Source organism: Dipodomys merriami, unplaced genomic scaffold (genome assembly GCF_024711535.1).
Source record: "Dipodomys merriami isolate MVZ:Mamm:240054 unplaced genomic scaffold, mDipMer1.0.p SCAF_102, whole genome shotgun sequence".
Taxonomy (NCBI): Eukaryota; Metazoa; Chordata; class Mammalia; order Rodentia; family Heteromyidae; genus Dipodomys; species Dipodomys merriami.
The window spans coordinates 1,999,654-2,014,262 of NW_027202294.1; the positions used below are offsets into that span (position 1 = coordinate 1,999,654).

Below are 14,609 nucleotides of genomic sequence, written 5' to 3' on the forward strand. Positions count from 1 at the left end.
CAAATCAAGGTCTAAATGCTGTCTTCACTCAAAGGGCAGACCTGCAGCCTGTCCCTGCAGAGCGACACAGCCAAGCCACAGACTCAGGGGTCACTCTACCCCTAGCTCTGCTGAATCCAGAGAAAGGGGAAGTACTTACCCACGATGCTTTCCTCTGGTGCTCCTAGAGCTGGATCTGCAATAATGTGCTTTGTGGTGCTCCTTAAATAGGCCCCCACCCAGTGCCAGCACCCCCGCCCCCACATGGACTCTTCTGAGAAAGGAGGAAGGTGTGGGAGGGCTAGGCACCCTGCCCAGGAGAGCCCTTTTTGACCTCAAGCCAGAGCAAGGACCACTCCTTCTCTTCCAAGTGTTCCCTTCTTCGTCTCATGTCTGTGACTGCCTTTCCCACCCCTGAGATCAGTACCCCACTGCTTTCTCTGCTCTTAAATGCCCTCAAACATTGGTCCAGATCCTGAATTCAAGCACAATTCCTTGTTTTGAGGCTGAGTCATAGGGGAATTGATAGAAACACTTCAGCAGTCTTTCCCTAGCTTTTTTGTCAGCTCAGGAGACCCCCATATGGATACTAACTGCAAAAGTCAGCTGAGAGAATTGATGAGTGCAGGCCAAGCTGCACCCACCCCTGTCCCTTGGTGTAGCTTTAGGTGGCATTCAAAGGACAGGTGGATTCTCCCACCTTGGGGAAGCAAAGACTGAAATCTAAGAGTACATTCCAGGAAGGTTAGGTTGGGGCCGCTGTGGAATTCTGAGCAAGGCAGAAGTTCCCTGGAACTCTACTGTATGACTAGTGTCTGTGGTGGTCCTTCTCTTCAGTAAGGTTTCTATCCTTACCCCCAACAGCACTGACCCTTGCTATACAAACTTGAGTGTCCCTGAGCTAAAAATGGAGGGGCTTCCCCCGAGAGATCTTTCCCATCACCCTTCCCTCAAAATTCAGGGAAGTTCTTCTTTCTGACATCCTGCTACATCAGCTGCCATCCAAGAAACAGGAGATGGGGAAGGGAAACAGCACAGTGTTAGGGTATGATTGTGAGGGTCAGAAGGAGAGGCAGCTATACTGAAGAAACCTGAACATTCCGGGAATGGGGTTGGTAACTAATGAAGAGTCATTGGTATTGTGTAATGCCAGCTGGGGAGGAGGAAAGGGGACCAGAAGGGGAGAGCTGGCAGTGGCCTGGATCTGGATGGCCCCTTCCCTGGGGCCTACCTGGCCAGAGTTCAAAGTGGCTGTCACCCCACCCCTCATTAACCCCAATAGCGCCAGGCTGGCAACCACAGTGGTTTTATGGGAGAAGCCAAGCCAAAATGGGTCCCTCCCTCCTCCTTTTCCTTCCCTCTGCCCCAGCAGCAACAACCTGATCTCTGAAAACCCAGGACCCAGCTCGGGGTGGAGGTTGGGAGCCTGCCGTGAGGAATGGGAGGTCCTATCCATCTTCACACTGCTCCAGTCTCTAGAGGACAGGACAGGATGAAAAGGGAGAGGACGGGCGCTGGTGGCTCACGCCTGTAATCCTAGCTACTCAGGAGGCTGAGATCTGAGGATCGCGGTTCAAAGCCAGCCCGGGCAGGAGAGACCGTGTGACTCCTATCTCCAATAAACCACCAGAAAACCGGAAGTGGCGCTGTAGCTCAAGTGGTAGAGCGCTCGCCTTGAGCTGAAGAGCTGAGGGACAGCACCCAGGCCCAGAGTTCAAGCCCCACGACCGACAAAAAAAAAAAAGAAAAGGGAGAGGATGAAACTTTCTACCTTAGACTATGATCTCAGCCAAAAGCTATGGCTTTTGGGTTCCCGTGCACTCTACATGGGGAACATTGAAAGGGGGCTCATCCTTGCCGACTGAGATGGGCTAGTTTGTCCTTGAAGAGGACACTTTCCTTCTTACCCATTTTGGGGTTCTCAGGAAGGGAGAGTTGTGGGCTTCCCCAGGGCAGTCCCAGAAAGCTGAGGCAGGAGGAACAGAAACAGGAAGCTGAGGCCTTGCTGGGTGCAACAGTCCTGTCCTAGAATCCCAGCATGGGCACAGGGCACAGGGGCTGGGGGTGGAAGTGGTTTGAAGGTTGTCCCGGATCTGGGCTCAGGTAGATCCTTACCTCTGGCAATTGCTATACTTTTCTTTCCCAAGACGTGGGGGAGGCATCCTGCCAAGGGCACAGACGGGTGGAGGGAGAGAGTGGCAGCCCCCCTCCCCCTCAGCTCACAGAAGGAGAGGGCTTGACCACCTGGACCGACTGTGAAGGGGGAGACAACTAGACTTGGGAAGTGTTAGCATTAGCCCACCTCCCTAACAGGAGGGTCTGGCAGGAGGGCTACTAGATCCAACCAAGGAGTCACGGTAGTGTGTGGACAGGCGAGACAGAGAAATCTACAGGATTTCAGGAATAGCCATCATGAGGGTGAGGAAGCAAGACGGGAAGCTACTAGATTCTTTCGTGTTCAAATACCGAAAGACTTCGTTCCCACGGCGGTCGAGAAGGAACTGAGCGGGAATATAATGCCAGACGCCCGCTTTCACTCCACCCACTGGCGGGAACCTCACGCCTCCTTACCCTCAACAAAAATGGCTGCCGTGGGAGCTTCTCCCAAAGCCCTGTGACGTTTGGGAATGGGACCCGAAGTCCCGCCCCATTGTGGGCAATTTGCCCTTCTCAAAGATGGCCGCAGCGGCGCTTCTGGGAAGGAACCGCTCTGGGCCCCGCCTTTGATCTCGTTGGTTGGGCTGTGGGGATGAGAACTGCACCGCGCGGGACAAGTCGCCGTCGGCGCCGGACAGAGCAGGTGATTTCCCCTCCAGCCTCTCGGCTTAGAGCTAGGAGGGTCGCGGAGAGCGCTGACCCCGGGTACCTGTTCTGTGTGTGTTCCCCCACGGTACACCCACTCCTCCCGGGAGCCTGCCGGACCCCCATCTCTGATTCTAGTGGCCTGCATCAGGGCACATCTAGTTTCCTCAGGCCTGCCTGTCATGTGTCCTCAGGCCCGCAACCACCTCCCTGTGCTCTCGGGCTCACTATTCTGGAAGGGTGCCCTGCTAGCGGCTTTAGGGCCACAAGGATCTGCTATCATCGCGATCCCACTTCTTGTGCCCCACCTTCTTGGGTTTGTGCTCCTTCCCGACTAGATGGTGGAATCTCTTGTGCTCCTTGTTCCCCGTTATGTCCTTGGTGCCAGACTTGGAGTTCAGGGGAAATGGTATTTGGGAGGCCTTCATTTATGGGTCTAGGATCCCAGGAGCCCTTGCACCCTGGGCACCCAGGAAGCCCTAACACAGATTCTCAGAATTCCTCCTCCTACATGGCCTGCTCTCCCATCTACTCTGAGCATCTCTCCACTCCAACAAAGCAGCATGATTCTTAACTTGAAGAAGGTCCCTGTAGAGCATCTGGAGGGTGCAGGCCTGTGCTTGGCCCTTGGGAGACTCTCAGACCAGTTGCGGGCAGTGAGGATAGAGTATCAGGCTTGGCTGCAGAGAGGAAGTGAGTCCTTCGGAATGAGATTTGGGGAGGCAGAGGAACAATGTTATGAGCCGGAAGAATGGTATGACCAGAGATTCTGAAATAGGCAAGACAGCAGGCCAGGCAGAAGAGACCATGCAGGTCTCTACCACACTGTTGGCATCATCCGAGTAGTGTGGTAAATTAACAGGAGTCTGGAGCCAGGCTGCTTGCGTGTGAATCTTCCAGTAACCTACTTGCCCTGTGACCTTGGGCAAGTTATTTAACCTTTCAGTGCCTCCAAGTCCTTTCAGGTATAATGGGGATAATATTAGTATCCCTAATTCTCACATGTAAAGTGCTTTAAACTGCCTGGTAAACACTAGGTAAATTTCTTTATTTCTTTCCTTTTCTTTCTTTCCTCCTTCCCCCCACCCTTCTCTTCCTCCTCCTCCTCCTCCTTCTTCTTCTGTGCTGGTATGGGGGCTTCAATTCAAGGGCTCAAACTCTTTTTTTTTTTTTTTTTGTCAGTCATGGGCCTGAACTCTTGGCCTGGGTGCTATCCCTCAGCTTTTCAGCTCAAGGCTAGTGCTCAACCACTTGAGCCACAGCGCCACTTCTGGCTTTTTCTGCTTATGTGGTGCTAAGGAATTGAACCCAGGGCCTCATGCATGCAAGGCAAGCACTCTACCACTGAGACACCTTCCCAGCCCCAAGGGCTCAAACTCTTGTTTGGCTTTTTTGCTCAAGGCTGGCACTCTACCACTTGAGTCATGCCTCCACTTCTGGAATTTTTGTTGGTTAACTGAAGATAAGAATCTCATGTATTATTCTGCCTGGGTTGGCTTTCACCCACAATCCTCAGATCTACCCTCTTGAACAGCTAGTATTACAGGTTTAAACAACCAGCACTGGCTTGATAGTCATATTTTCTTAGGTGATCCCTGACTTGGAGCATCCAAGAAATAATGGGGTATGCAGGGTGCTGGTGGCTCACACCTGTAATCCTAGCTGCTCAGGAGGCTGAGATCTGAGGATTTTGCTACAAAGCCAGCCTGGGCAGGAATGTCCTGAGATTTTTATCTCCAAGTAACCACCAGAAAACCGGAAGTGTTGCTGTGGTTCAAGAGGTAGAGTTCACCTTGAACTGAGGAGCTCAGGGACAGGGTCCAGACCCAGAGGAAGAGGGAAGATGGGGTCTTAGTATACAAGCCAGCACAAAAATTCCAGGGAAGGGCTGGGAATGTGGCTCAGTGGTAGAGTGGTTGCCTAGCATGCATGAAGCCCTGGGTTCGATTCCTTAGTACCACAAACACAGAAAAAGCTGGAAGTTGTGCTGTAGCTCAAGTGGTAGAGTGCTAGCCTTGAACAAAAAGAAGCTTAGGGACAGTGCGCAGGCTCTGGTTCAAGCCCTGGGACTGCCCCTCCCCTCCCAAAAAAAGTACAAGGAAGAAGACTCTCCCTCCCCCCCCCCCCCCCCCGCCCCTCCCATGGTCCTGGAGCTCAAGCTCAGGGCTGGGTACTGTCCCTGAGCTTTTTGCTCAAGGCTAGAGCTCTACCACTTAAGCTAAAGCACTGCTTCCAGTTTTCTGGTGGTTAATTAGAGATAAGTCTCATGGGCTTTCCTGGGCTGGCTTTGAACCACCATCCTCAGATCTCAGCCTCCTGAGTAGGTAGGATTACAGGTATGAGCCACCAGCACCTGGCTTTGTGAGACTCTTTTTCTCCAACGAATCACCAAAATAAAATCCAGAAGTGTGCTAGAGCTCAAATGGTATAATGCTAGTCTTGAGCAAAAAGGAGCTAGGGTTCAAGCCCAGGACTGGCAAAAAAGAAAAAGAAAAATGACCTTGGGAAAATGTCACTTTGGTATATGTAAAGTATGAAGTGCCTGCAGAGTATCCACACAGCAGTGTCAGGGAGGTAGAGAACACGTTTATAGCTTAAGAGAATGAGACTGGCCTACAGAATTTGGGAATTGTGAACATAACATTGGTGCCAAAGGATGTGGGGCCAGGTGAGATCTTCCAGACTGAGAGCATGAGAGTGAAGAAATAGGAGCTGTGAGCTTGAGCAGGGTGGCAGGAAAGAAATAGCCAGAAAGGTAAGACGCCAGAAGGGTGCAGATAGGAGTGAAGGAGGGTAAAATCGAAGATAATTGACAAGTTTCAGGTTTGACAACTGAGTGAGTAGTGTCAGTCCGGGTGATGTGTGAGGATGGGGAGGTGCTTTTGAGCCTTCTAAATGGGAATATGAGCTGACATTTTGGCCAATGGTGCCTAGCCATTCCTTACCACAGTGTACATTCCTGACTCTCAGATATAAACTTTGGGGAGTCAAAAACATATAGGGTGAAATAAGTCAAATATTTGCCCAGCACACAATATAGGCATTTTCCTAGGTGCTAGGGCTATACCTGTGAACAGGTCCCTGCCTCCTGCTCTTGCAGCATATACTGTAGGGGAGGACAGACATCAGACAGATTAACATAGAAGGGGTTAGGAAATGTGGAAAACACCTTTTTTTTTTTTTTGGTTTCACATGGAGCTTGAACTCTGGGCCTGAGCACTGTCCCTGAGTTCTTCAGCTCAACGTGAGTGCTCTACCACTTGAGCCACAGCGCCACTTCCATTTTTTTTTTCTGGTGGTTAATTATAGATAAGAGTCTCATGGAGCTGGGTGCCGGTGGCTCAAGCCTGTAATCCTAGCTACTCAAGAGGCTGCGATCTAAGGATCATGGTTCAAAGCCAGGCTGGGCAGGAAAGTCTGTGAGACTCTTATCTCCAGTAAACCACTAGAAAACCAAAAGTGACGACTGACACACAGACTTTCTTGCCTGGGCTGGCTTTGAACTGCAATCCTCAGATTTCAGCCTCCTGAGTAGCTAGGATTACAGGCGTGAGCCACCAGCCCCCAGCTTGGAAAACACTTTATAGGTAGCTTAGTCAGGAAATGTCTCTCTGAGGAGGAAACATTTGAGTAGAGTCTTGGAGATATCGATGGGGTATAGGCAGGAAGACAGCAGACAGGGAAGAGCAAGAGGAACAGCGAGAGGGCTGGGAGCAGGAGTGGAGTAAGCAAGGGAAGAATGATGAAGTTGGGAGCCTGATCTTAGGCTCAGAGGCTGGAAAGTCTTCTAAAACAGCCCTGGATGCTGGAAGGACAGGAAGTAGCAGACTGAGAATCAGAACAAGCCTTTCCCTTCCTATAGGCTCCCAGAGCCAGGAGGGAAAAGCAACCTTTTGTGCAGAGGGTGAGTGGCTTCTTCTGGGTGGAGGAAGGGAAGTGCTAGATCCTGAGCTCTGCTCCTTCAGAGAGGGGTCTGGACAATGGCTCCCTTGTGATTTGACTTGGGGGCCAAGTGGCCCTCTTAGTGACAAGATTCTTTAGCCAAGAGGCATGTGACCCTAAGGCCATGGCTTCTTGTTATAGGGTCTGACTTGCTGCTGGGGAGTGGGATGAAGGTGGAGATGTGGGGAGGGGGCCACTGCCCTCTGGAGACAGTGCCCAGGCCTGTCTTGAGTTGGAAGAGGCAGAGGTGGGTGGCAGAGGGAGTTGAGGCTGTGCTTGGGGGAACTGGCAGGACAACCATCAATAGAGGGTTCCACCCCTGGCTGGGAGGGAGGAGCTAAAGCCCTGGGGCCCAGTAAGCAGAGACAAGCAGAAGAAGACCTGGTAATCCTTTTGTCTGTCTTGTGTCCCTTCAGAAGAGGAGAGAGCATGGAGTTGGAAAGGATTGTCAGTGCAGCCCTCCTTACCTTTGTCCAGACACACCTCCCAGAGGCCGACCTCAGGTAGGAACACAAAGAAGGGCCTTACTAGGCCCAGAGTTGTTACTGCCAGGCAGAAGTATGCGCAGCTAATAAAAAGACTGATAGAAGTACTCAGCCCTGGCTGTTTCAGAAGTGAGGAGGATGGATTTTAATCTGGTGAGATGAACTTACCTCTCATCTTGCCCTTGTTACTTTCACTGGACAGATGGAACCCTAAACTGAGGGAGTGGGGGAGAAGGGATACTCTGGCCTCAAGGATTGAGGTTTGATTAATGGAGTGTCTAGGTGGGCTGCTGGAAATATCCAGTGACTTATCCAGGGTTTGTTCTGTCCTCTTCCTGCAGTGGCTTGGATGAGGTCATTTTTTCCTATGTGCTTGGTGTCCTGGAGGACCTGGGACCTTTAGGCCCCTCAGAAGAGAACTTCGATATGGAGGCCTTCACTGAGATGATGGAGGCCTATGTGCCTGGCTTTGCCCACATCCCTAAGTAAGGCCTGACGGGGACCAAAAGGAGGGTCTTGGCTGGTTGGAGGATGGACTAGACAGAGTGGTCTTCTCATGACCTTTTTCCTTTCAGAGGCACAATAGGGGACATGATGCAGAAGCTGTCAGTACAGCTGAGTGATGCCAGGAACAAAGGTGAGTCTGGTGCTCTGGCACTTGGGAGATTCATAGCCCATCCCCCAAAGTCCTAGCAAACCTGATGCCCTCTCTGCCTCTTTAAGAGAACCTACACCCACAGAGCTCCTATGTCCAAAGTCAGGTGTCTATCTCTCCAGAGCCCTTGCAGCAGCCGGAAGAATGCAATGAAGATACCAGGTCTCCTGCTGCAGCCGGGGATACCCAAAATGAGGTAGTGGGGGAGGGTACCAGTGAGGAGCTTTGGGGATGGGAAAGGATGGGAAGGGAAGGTGGGGCCTCTTGTCAACATTTGTATCCACAGGCGGCTGGCAATGAGGAGGAGCTGCTGCCAGGGGTGGATGTGCTCCTGGAAGTGTTCCCTACCTGTTCAATGGAGCAAGCTCAATGGGTGCTGGCCAAAGCGCGAGGGGACTTGGAAGAAGCTGTGCAGATATTGGTAGAGGGCAAGGAAGGGCCTCCAGGCTGGGATGGCCCCAATCAGGTATCCTGTCCTGGCCCTGGCTCCCAGCCATGTGGCCTCAGCTACAGTCAGTCTTGATATTAAATCCACTCCTTCCTATCCCCATCTGTTTCCCTTGCTGGTGCCACTGGGTCTAGCTTAAGCTTCCCTTCTCTTCAGGACCTACCCAGGCGTCTCCGAGGCCCCCAAAAGGATGAGTTGAAATCCTTCATTCTTCAGAAGTGAGTCTGGACTGGGCTGGGCTGAACCCTAGAGGGTCTTCCTTGGGGTGGCAGGAGCTTCACCCAGCCAGTTTTTGGCAGGTACATGATGGTGGATAGCGCAGAGGATCAGAAGATTCACCGACCCATGGTTCCTAAGGAGGTCAGTGGGCTGGGATTGCTGATGACGTGGAGTTGGGAGGTTGGCTTCTGGCTTCTGTTGCTCACTGCCTGATTGTCCTACAGGCTCCCAAGAAGCTGATTCGATACATCGACAACCAGGTAGTAAGCACTAAAGGGGAGCGATTCAAAGATGTTCGGAACCCTGAGGCTGAAGAGATGAAGGCCACATACATCAACCTCAAGCCAGCCAGGAAGTACCGCTTCCACTGAGGCACTTGCTGGACTCTGCCTGAGCCTTCCAGATCCTAGAGGTCTGCAAGAGCTGACTCCTCCACAAAGGGGCTTCCCTTACCTCTGACCCCCTTCTCTGAATACCCTACTTCCTGGCTCCATAGTGTTGACCTACTCTTGGAGCTGCCTCCACAGGCACAGTAAAGTGGCTCAGGGAAGGTGTGAGCTCTCTCTGGTTATTTCTGCTTCAGGGTTGGGATACTATGCCTATCTGACCTTATTTCTCCAACCTCACATCCCCTGTCACCAATGGCAGACCAGCCAAGAGAGGGCAAAAAGCTCTTTATTTGAAGTTTCAGGGTAGGCAAGATACTGGCCTCTTCCAACAGGTCCCCACAGTTTAATTTCCTACAGCTCAGTGTTAGGCCTCAGCCACACAGTCCAGCTGTGCACCCACCGGCAGAAGGTTGTATCAGACCTGCAGGTTGACAAAGGGTGCGAAGCCTGCCATGTCCTGCAGCAGCACCAGGGCCTGGTGCAGTGGTGGTTCCACGTCGATGTCCACACCCCGCTTCCTCAAGCGGCTCAGGCTGGGCTCGGCCACATGGTGGCAGTGCCGTACCCTCAGAGAGCGCAGCGCTGGGCAGTATTCTGCCAATGTCCTGAGGGGAGGAGTGAGGTAAAGCTAAGAGGCCGGCCTCCACACTCCGGAAGGGCCCAGCCCCACTCAGTCTCTGGCTGCCTCCAGCCAGTTCCAGTTTAGGGCATGTCCAGTTTAGGGCATACTTTTTCTTGTCTCTTAGAGGGATCCTGCTCTTAGCTCCACCCATGACTGCAGGATTTTCCTCCTCTTGAAGAAATTCAAGAAATAGGCTTCCTCTGTGCAATTGCCCAATGTATAAATATTGGTTCAAAAATTTAAAAACTGGCTGAGCCCAAGTGTCTCATGCCTGTAATCTTAGCTACTCAGAAAGCTGAGACTAGCCAGGTGCTGGTGGTTCACGCCTGTAATCTTAGTTACTCAGGAGACTGAGATCTGAGGATCACAGTTCAAAGCCAGCCCGTGATACTCTTATCTCCAATAAACCACTAGAAAACTGGAAGTAGCGCTGTGGCTCAAGCAGTAGAGCACTGGCCTTAAGCTGAAGAGCTGAGGGGCAGCTCCCAAGCCCAGAGTTCAAGCCCCACGGCCAAAAAAAAAAAAGGCTGAGACTTGAGGATGGAGGTTTAAAGCCAGCTGGGACAAGAAAATTCGTGAGACTCTTAACTCCAACTAATGACAAAATAAAAGGTCGGAAGTGGTGCTATGACAAGTGGTAGAGTGCTAACATTGAGTAAAAAGAGCTCAAGGACAGCTCCCAGGCTCAGACCCAAGACCTACCAAAAAAAAAAAAAAACTTTCGGGACTGGGACAGTGGCTTAGTTGTAGAGTGCTTGCCTTGCATGCATGAGGCACTAGGTTCCATTCCTCAGCACCATATAAACAGAAAAAGCTGGAAGTGGCACTGTGGCTAAGTGGTAGAGAGCTTACCTTGAGCTGAAGAGCTGAGGGACAGTGCCCAGGCCCAGAGTTCAAGCCCCATCACACACACACAGTTTAAAAACTGAACTCTAGGCTGGGAATGTGGCTTAGTGGTAGAGTGCTTGCCTAGCATGCATGAAGCCCTGGGTTCGATTCATCAGTACCACATACACAGAAAAAGCCAGACATGGAGTTGTGGCTCAAGTGGTAGAGTGCTAGCCTTGAGCAAAAGAAAGCTCAGGGACAGTGCCCAGGCCCAGGACTGGAAAAAAAAACAAAACTGAACCCTTGCTTAGATAGTCCTAGAGTTTCTGTTCTTAGTGCATAGCGTGTGGTGACTACAGCCAGTTCCTACCTAACACCGGGGCTGAGCTGCCTCTTCCCCACCCCCCATCCCTACCTCCCCCGCAGGCCCAGGCACCTGATGCTATCGCTTCCTACTCGGAGGCAGCCAGTGAGGTCGAGGTGCTCTAGTTTCGGGCAGTTCCGAGCTAATTCCTGGACTGCGGCATCGCCAACGTTGGCGTTGACCGCCAGCGAGAGGCTGCGGAGGCCCGCACCGCGCCTCTGCGCCAGGTACACGATGGCTTCGTCCTTGAGCTGCCGGCAGGCAGTGAGATCCAGCTCCTCCAGGGCGGGGCAGCGGTCGGCTAGGCCACGTAACGCCAACCCGTCCACCCAGTCACAGTGCGCAAGCGACAGGCGCTGCAGACGGGGGCAGCCCCCAGCCAGCATCCGAAGGGCATGGCGGCTCAGTTGCCCGCAGCCAGCCAGCGACACGTTCCGCAGCTGCGGATTCCGCGCCAGTACCGGCACCAGGTCTTCGTCCGATAGCCATTCGTGACACGGAGCCAGCGCCAGCTCCTGCAGCAATTCTGTGTCCCGAAGTAACCGGACCAACGCGGCCCGTGGGATCTGCGGACCCACCTGCAGGCAGAGAGGCACCGGGACAGACACTACCTATCCACCCCGAACTTTTCCTACTCTTGGGGCTTGCCGCCTGCCCTCCCCACAGAGCCTCCGTGGCCCCTTGGAGCAGCCACTCCAGTATTCGCCCTTTTGGAGTACTCCATGCTGTGTGGATCGCTTCTCCTGCAGCCCGAATGGGGAAGGACTTGCAGTGGTGCCGGGGGCTGCACCAGAAGCTGCAAAGGGGTGGGACCCCGATGGGACACCCCGATGGGACCGGGCTCCACCCCCCTCCACTCACCTCCACCCCCCACTCACCTGAGCAGCGTCAAAACGGCGCAACCCGGCCAGATGCAGCTGCACTAGCGCCCGGAAGGCCCTGCTGACGCGCTGCAGCCGGAGCAGCTGGCACAGCGGGACGCGGTTCAGGACGTGTGGGAGCAGCACATCTTCCCAGGGCAGGTCCAGGAGCCTGCGGGTGAAGGGGCAGCACTGACATCACCGAGACGCTATTACCTGCGAGGCTGCCTCTCAAGAGGGGCCCTCAGGCCCAGCACGAGCTCAGCTCGTTTCCTCAGAGTCTCTTCTCTCACTTGGCCCCTCCAGTGCTCGGTACCTGACGGCTCCGGGTTCTTGCTCCCCTCCGGACAGCTCCATTGGTGGCTCTTTCGGTTCTCTACTGCGCCTGCGCAGTAGGATCTCGCTTTGGCCTTGGAGCGCCTGCGGCGAGCCCGCCTCTTCTACCGTAGAGACAGACCGATTCAATCGAGTGCTGTATCACTAATGGTTCTATCTGAAAGCATCCCAGCAGGGCCCCTAAACGGAGGCAGAACACACTAGTGGTGTAACATCAGATCTCGCCTTTTCAGCTACAGAGTTCGAAGCCTGAGGCTTGGAGAAGCAATGCTGTAGACTGGTTTCTGTCCTCGTAGTGGGCCAGTGGCCGCCTCTAAGTGATGGGAGGAGCTAGCGGAACCGAAAGCAGGAGGGGCGGAGCCAGAACTCTAGGTTACTGAGGGCCTTCCTCCAGCCTGCGGTGGCGTTTAGCGACTTACGAAAAACGGAAAGAAACTAGGCTCTTAATGTTAGGCATGCAGCGCAGCCTCATGGAAGAACGAATAAATAGGTGCAGCCTTTTCTTCTCATCAAACTTTGACTTTCCATCCTAGCTAATTGTGAAGTACAGACTTATCCTTCCTCTTCCATTTTCAGGACAGGGCTGGATCAGGTTTGTGTCTGGGCAGCGTTAAGAAGGATTTTATGGGGCTGGGAATGTGGCATGCATGAAGCCCTGGGTTCGATTCCTCAGTACCACATACACAGAAAAAGCCGAAGTGGCGTGTGGCTCAAGTGGTAGAGCTCTAGCCTGGAGCAAAAGAAGCTCAGGGAAGTGCCCAGGCCCTGAGTTCAAACCCCAGGACTGGCAAAAAGAGAGGAGGAGGAGGACGACGAGGAGGAGGGGGAGGGGGAGGGGGAGAAGGAGAAGAATTATCTATCCAATCACACCTTTTTCCTTTTGTCCAAAGGTCTAGAGTCTTGAGTGAGGGCTCAGCTCACTGGTCTCTGTGTACTGCTTCTCCACTGGCCTTGTGTTATTTTTTTTTTTGTGTTTTGTTTTTTTGTCGGTCATGGGGCTTGAACTCCGGGCCTGGGCGCTGTCCCTCAGCTCTTCAGCTCAAGGCGAGCGCTCTACCACTTGAGCTACAGCGCCACTTCCGGTTTTCTGGTGGTTTATTGGAGATAGGAGTCTCACGGTCTCTCCTGCCCGGGCTGGCTTTGAACCGCGATCCTCAGATCTCAGCCTCCTGAGTAGCTAGGATTACAGGCGTGAGCCACCAGCGCCCGGCTTGGCCTTGTGTTAATTGTAAAGGTTGAGGCTGGACTTGCCAGGAGTCAGTGACGCCCCCAGAGAACTAAGCCACAGGTCTTCCTGTTCATCTCCAGATTTTTATTTTTTTTTTTGGTCAGTCATGGGGCCTGAACTCTGGGTCTGGGCGCTGTCCCTAAGCTCTTTAGCTCAAGGCTAGCACTCTACCACTTGAGCTACAACACCACTTCCAGTTTTTTCTGCTTCTGTGGTGCTGAGGAATCGAACCCAGGGCCTCATGCATGCGAGGCAAGCACTCTACCACTAGGCCACCTTCTCAGCCCTCACCCCTAGGTCTTAGCCCCAGGTTCCTTCCTGAGGAACTTGTAGTCTAGTTTTCATCCATGGTCCAAGGGGTGAGTATGGTGAATGTGAGGCACCCCAGGGCCACTACTACAGTGGTTCATGGTTAAGCCCTTCTGTGCAACCACTTCAGCTGCCTCTTTGTACCAAAAGCTGTTTCCCATACCTTATCTTTTCAGGGCATTGGGCACTTCTGCAAAATGGGCAGGTCTGTGCTATCACTCCGTTTTTAAAATGGGCAAACTGAGGTCCTGCGGAGAAAGCTCCTTGGCCAGAATCAAACAACACAAAGAGAACCCAGATATCCTTTCCACGGCTACCTCAGTCCACGTAACAAGGGAGAAGCCAGCCCCCGGACAGGACCAGAAAAGGGTCAAGTTGGATGAGGGGCTTGCATCTTTCCCAGCCGGCGTGGGAAAGGAGTAGACAGGACTGAGCTCTGCAGAGATACAGCTGTGTGGGCGCGCGCCACCTCGGGCCGCGCGCCTCTTCTCCCTCCCCACTTCATTCGCGCTTCTGCGCCTGCGCCATACGACAAATCTGGCGCTGTCCCCTTCAGCACCACGCGGGATCCGCGTCACCCTTCCCCGCGGTGAGCCCCGCGCGCCCCCGTCTCGCAGGTCCTCGCACCCCCTGACCGCCCGAACCGACCCCCTTCTTCCTTCCGATGGCATCGTCTGCCCATCCTGGCCTTCCGAAGGAGAGTTGTTGCCATAGTAACTCGTGGGGCACTTTCTTAAAATAGCCAGATCCCCTCTCACCCTAGCTAAGGGCACAAGGGATGCCTTTGCTCCACTTCCTCCAGCCTTGGGGTCACCCCGTCTAACCTTTTGTCCCTGAAAGGAGGAGAACAATAACTCAGACAGCAAGGAAATTCTCAAGTCTGACTTATTCCTCCTGATACACCCAAGGTGGGTGGTCAGGGTTAGGTCTCCTGGGTCTGAAACTCAGAACCCAGAAGGGTTCCAGACCGCGTTTCCTTCCCGTGCCTTCCATAGTTGGTCCTTGGATTTAGGGGGCGGGTCCGGTCTAAACCCGTACGGTGCGCTGTGCGCGGCCGCGTGCTCGTGGGGGCGGGAGCGCGTGTGGCATGTAACAGGTCATGTGGCAGTCTCCTAGGGACACGCGTGGGGTCCGGAGCGGGCC

The 14,609-nt window shown here is 53.4% G+C and overlaps 3 protein-coding genes across 4 annotated transcripts in view; 1 reads left to right on the top strand and 2 right to left on the bottom strand.

Annotated features, from left to right (window-relative positions):
* The window catches only part of Mfsd13a (major facilitator superfamily domain containing 13A), a 36,065-nt gene extending 35,908 nt beyond the window's left edge, over positions 1-157 (bottom strand). Inside the window, exon 1 of the mRNA XM_069994607.1 lies at positions 140-157. The gene's annotated coding sequence lies outside the window, so the exon portion shown is untranslated. The remainder of the gene's footprint in view (positions 1-139) is intronic.
* Positions 158-2,678: 2,521 nt separating this feature from the next.
* Cuedc2 (CUE domain containing 2) lies at positions 2,679-9,084 on the top strand. 2 transcript variants are annotated; one of them, XM_069993583.1, is made up of 9 exons: positions 2,679-2,779; positions 7,140-7,226; positions 7,550-7,693; positions 7,784-7,845; positions 7,932-8,059; positions 8,150-8,329; positions 8,468-8,529; positions 8,611-8,671; positions 8,755-9,084. In XM_069993583.1, exons 2-9 carry the CDS (start codon positions 7,153-7,155, stop codon positions 8,899-8,901), a joined length of 858 nt encoding a protein of 285 aa, XP_069849684.1. In that variant the 5' UTR covers positions 2,679-2,779; positions 7,140-7,152; the 3' UTR covers positions 8,902-9,084. The 2 variants fall into 2 exon arrangements, with proteins under 2 accessions (XP_069849684.1, XP_069849695.1); XM_069993594.1 differs by having other exon boundaries at positions 7,986-8,059.
* Positions 9,085-9,187: 103 nt separating this feature from the next.
* Fbxl15 (F-box and leucine rich repeat protein 15) lies at positions 9,188-12,237 on the bottom strand. The gene is made up of 4 exons (XM_069994631.1): positions 11,910-12,237; positions 11,612-11,765; positions 10,806-11,311; positions 9,188-9,524 (listed from the first exon to the last, which is right to left on the bottom strand). Exons 1-4 carry the CDS (start codon positions 11,948-11,950, stop codon positions 9,335-9,337), a joined length of 891 nt encoding a protein of 296 aa, XP_069850732.1. The 5' UTR covers positions 11,951-12,237; the 3' UTR covers positions 9,188-9,334.
* Positions 12,238-14,609: the final 2,372 nt, after the last annotated feature.

Bases quoted from the DNA above. Each gene is read 5' to 3' on its own strand.
- Cuedc2 (XM_069993583.1), top strand. From the start codon at position 7,153: ATGGAGTTGGAAAGGATTGTCAGTGCAGCCCTCCTTACCTTTGTCCAG. The intron at 7,694-7,783 runs GTAAGGCCTGAC...TTTTCCTTTCAG, and splicing joins GGCTTTGCCCACATCCCTAA to AGGCACAATAGGGGACATGA. The intron at 8,060-8,149 runs GTAGTGGGGGAG...TTGTATCCACAG, and splicing joins CCGGGGATACCCAAAATGAG to GCGGCTGGCAATGAGGAGGA.
- Fbxl15 (XM_069994631.1), bottom strand. From the start codon at position 11,950: ATGGAGCTGTCCGGAGGGGAGCAAGAACCCGGAGCCGTCAG. The intron at 11,766-11,909 runs GTACCGAGCACT...CTTCACCCGCAG, and splicing joins CAAGAACCCGGAGCCGTCAG to GCTCCTGGACCTGCCCTGGG. The intron at 11,312-11,611 runs GTGAGTGGGGGG...CTCTGCCTGCAG, and splicing joins GCCGTTTTGACGCTGCTCAG to GTGGGTCCGCAGATCCCACG.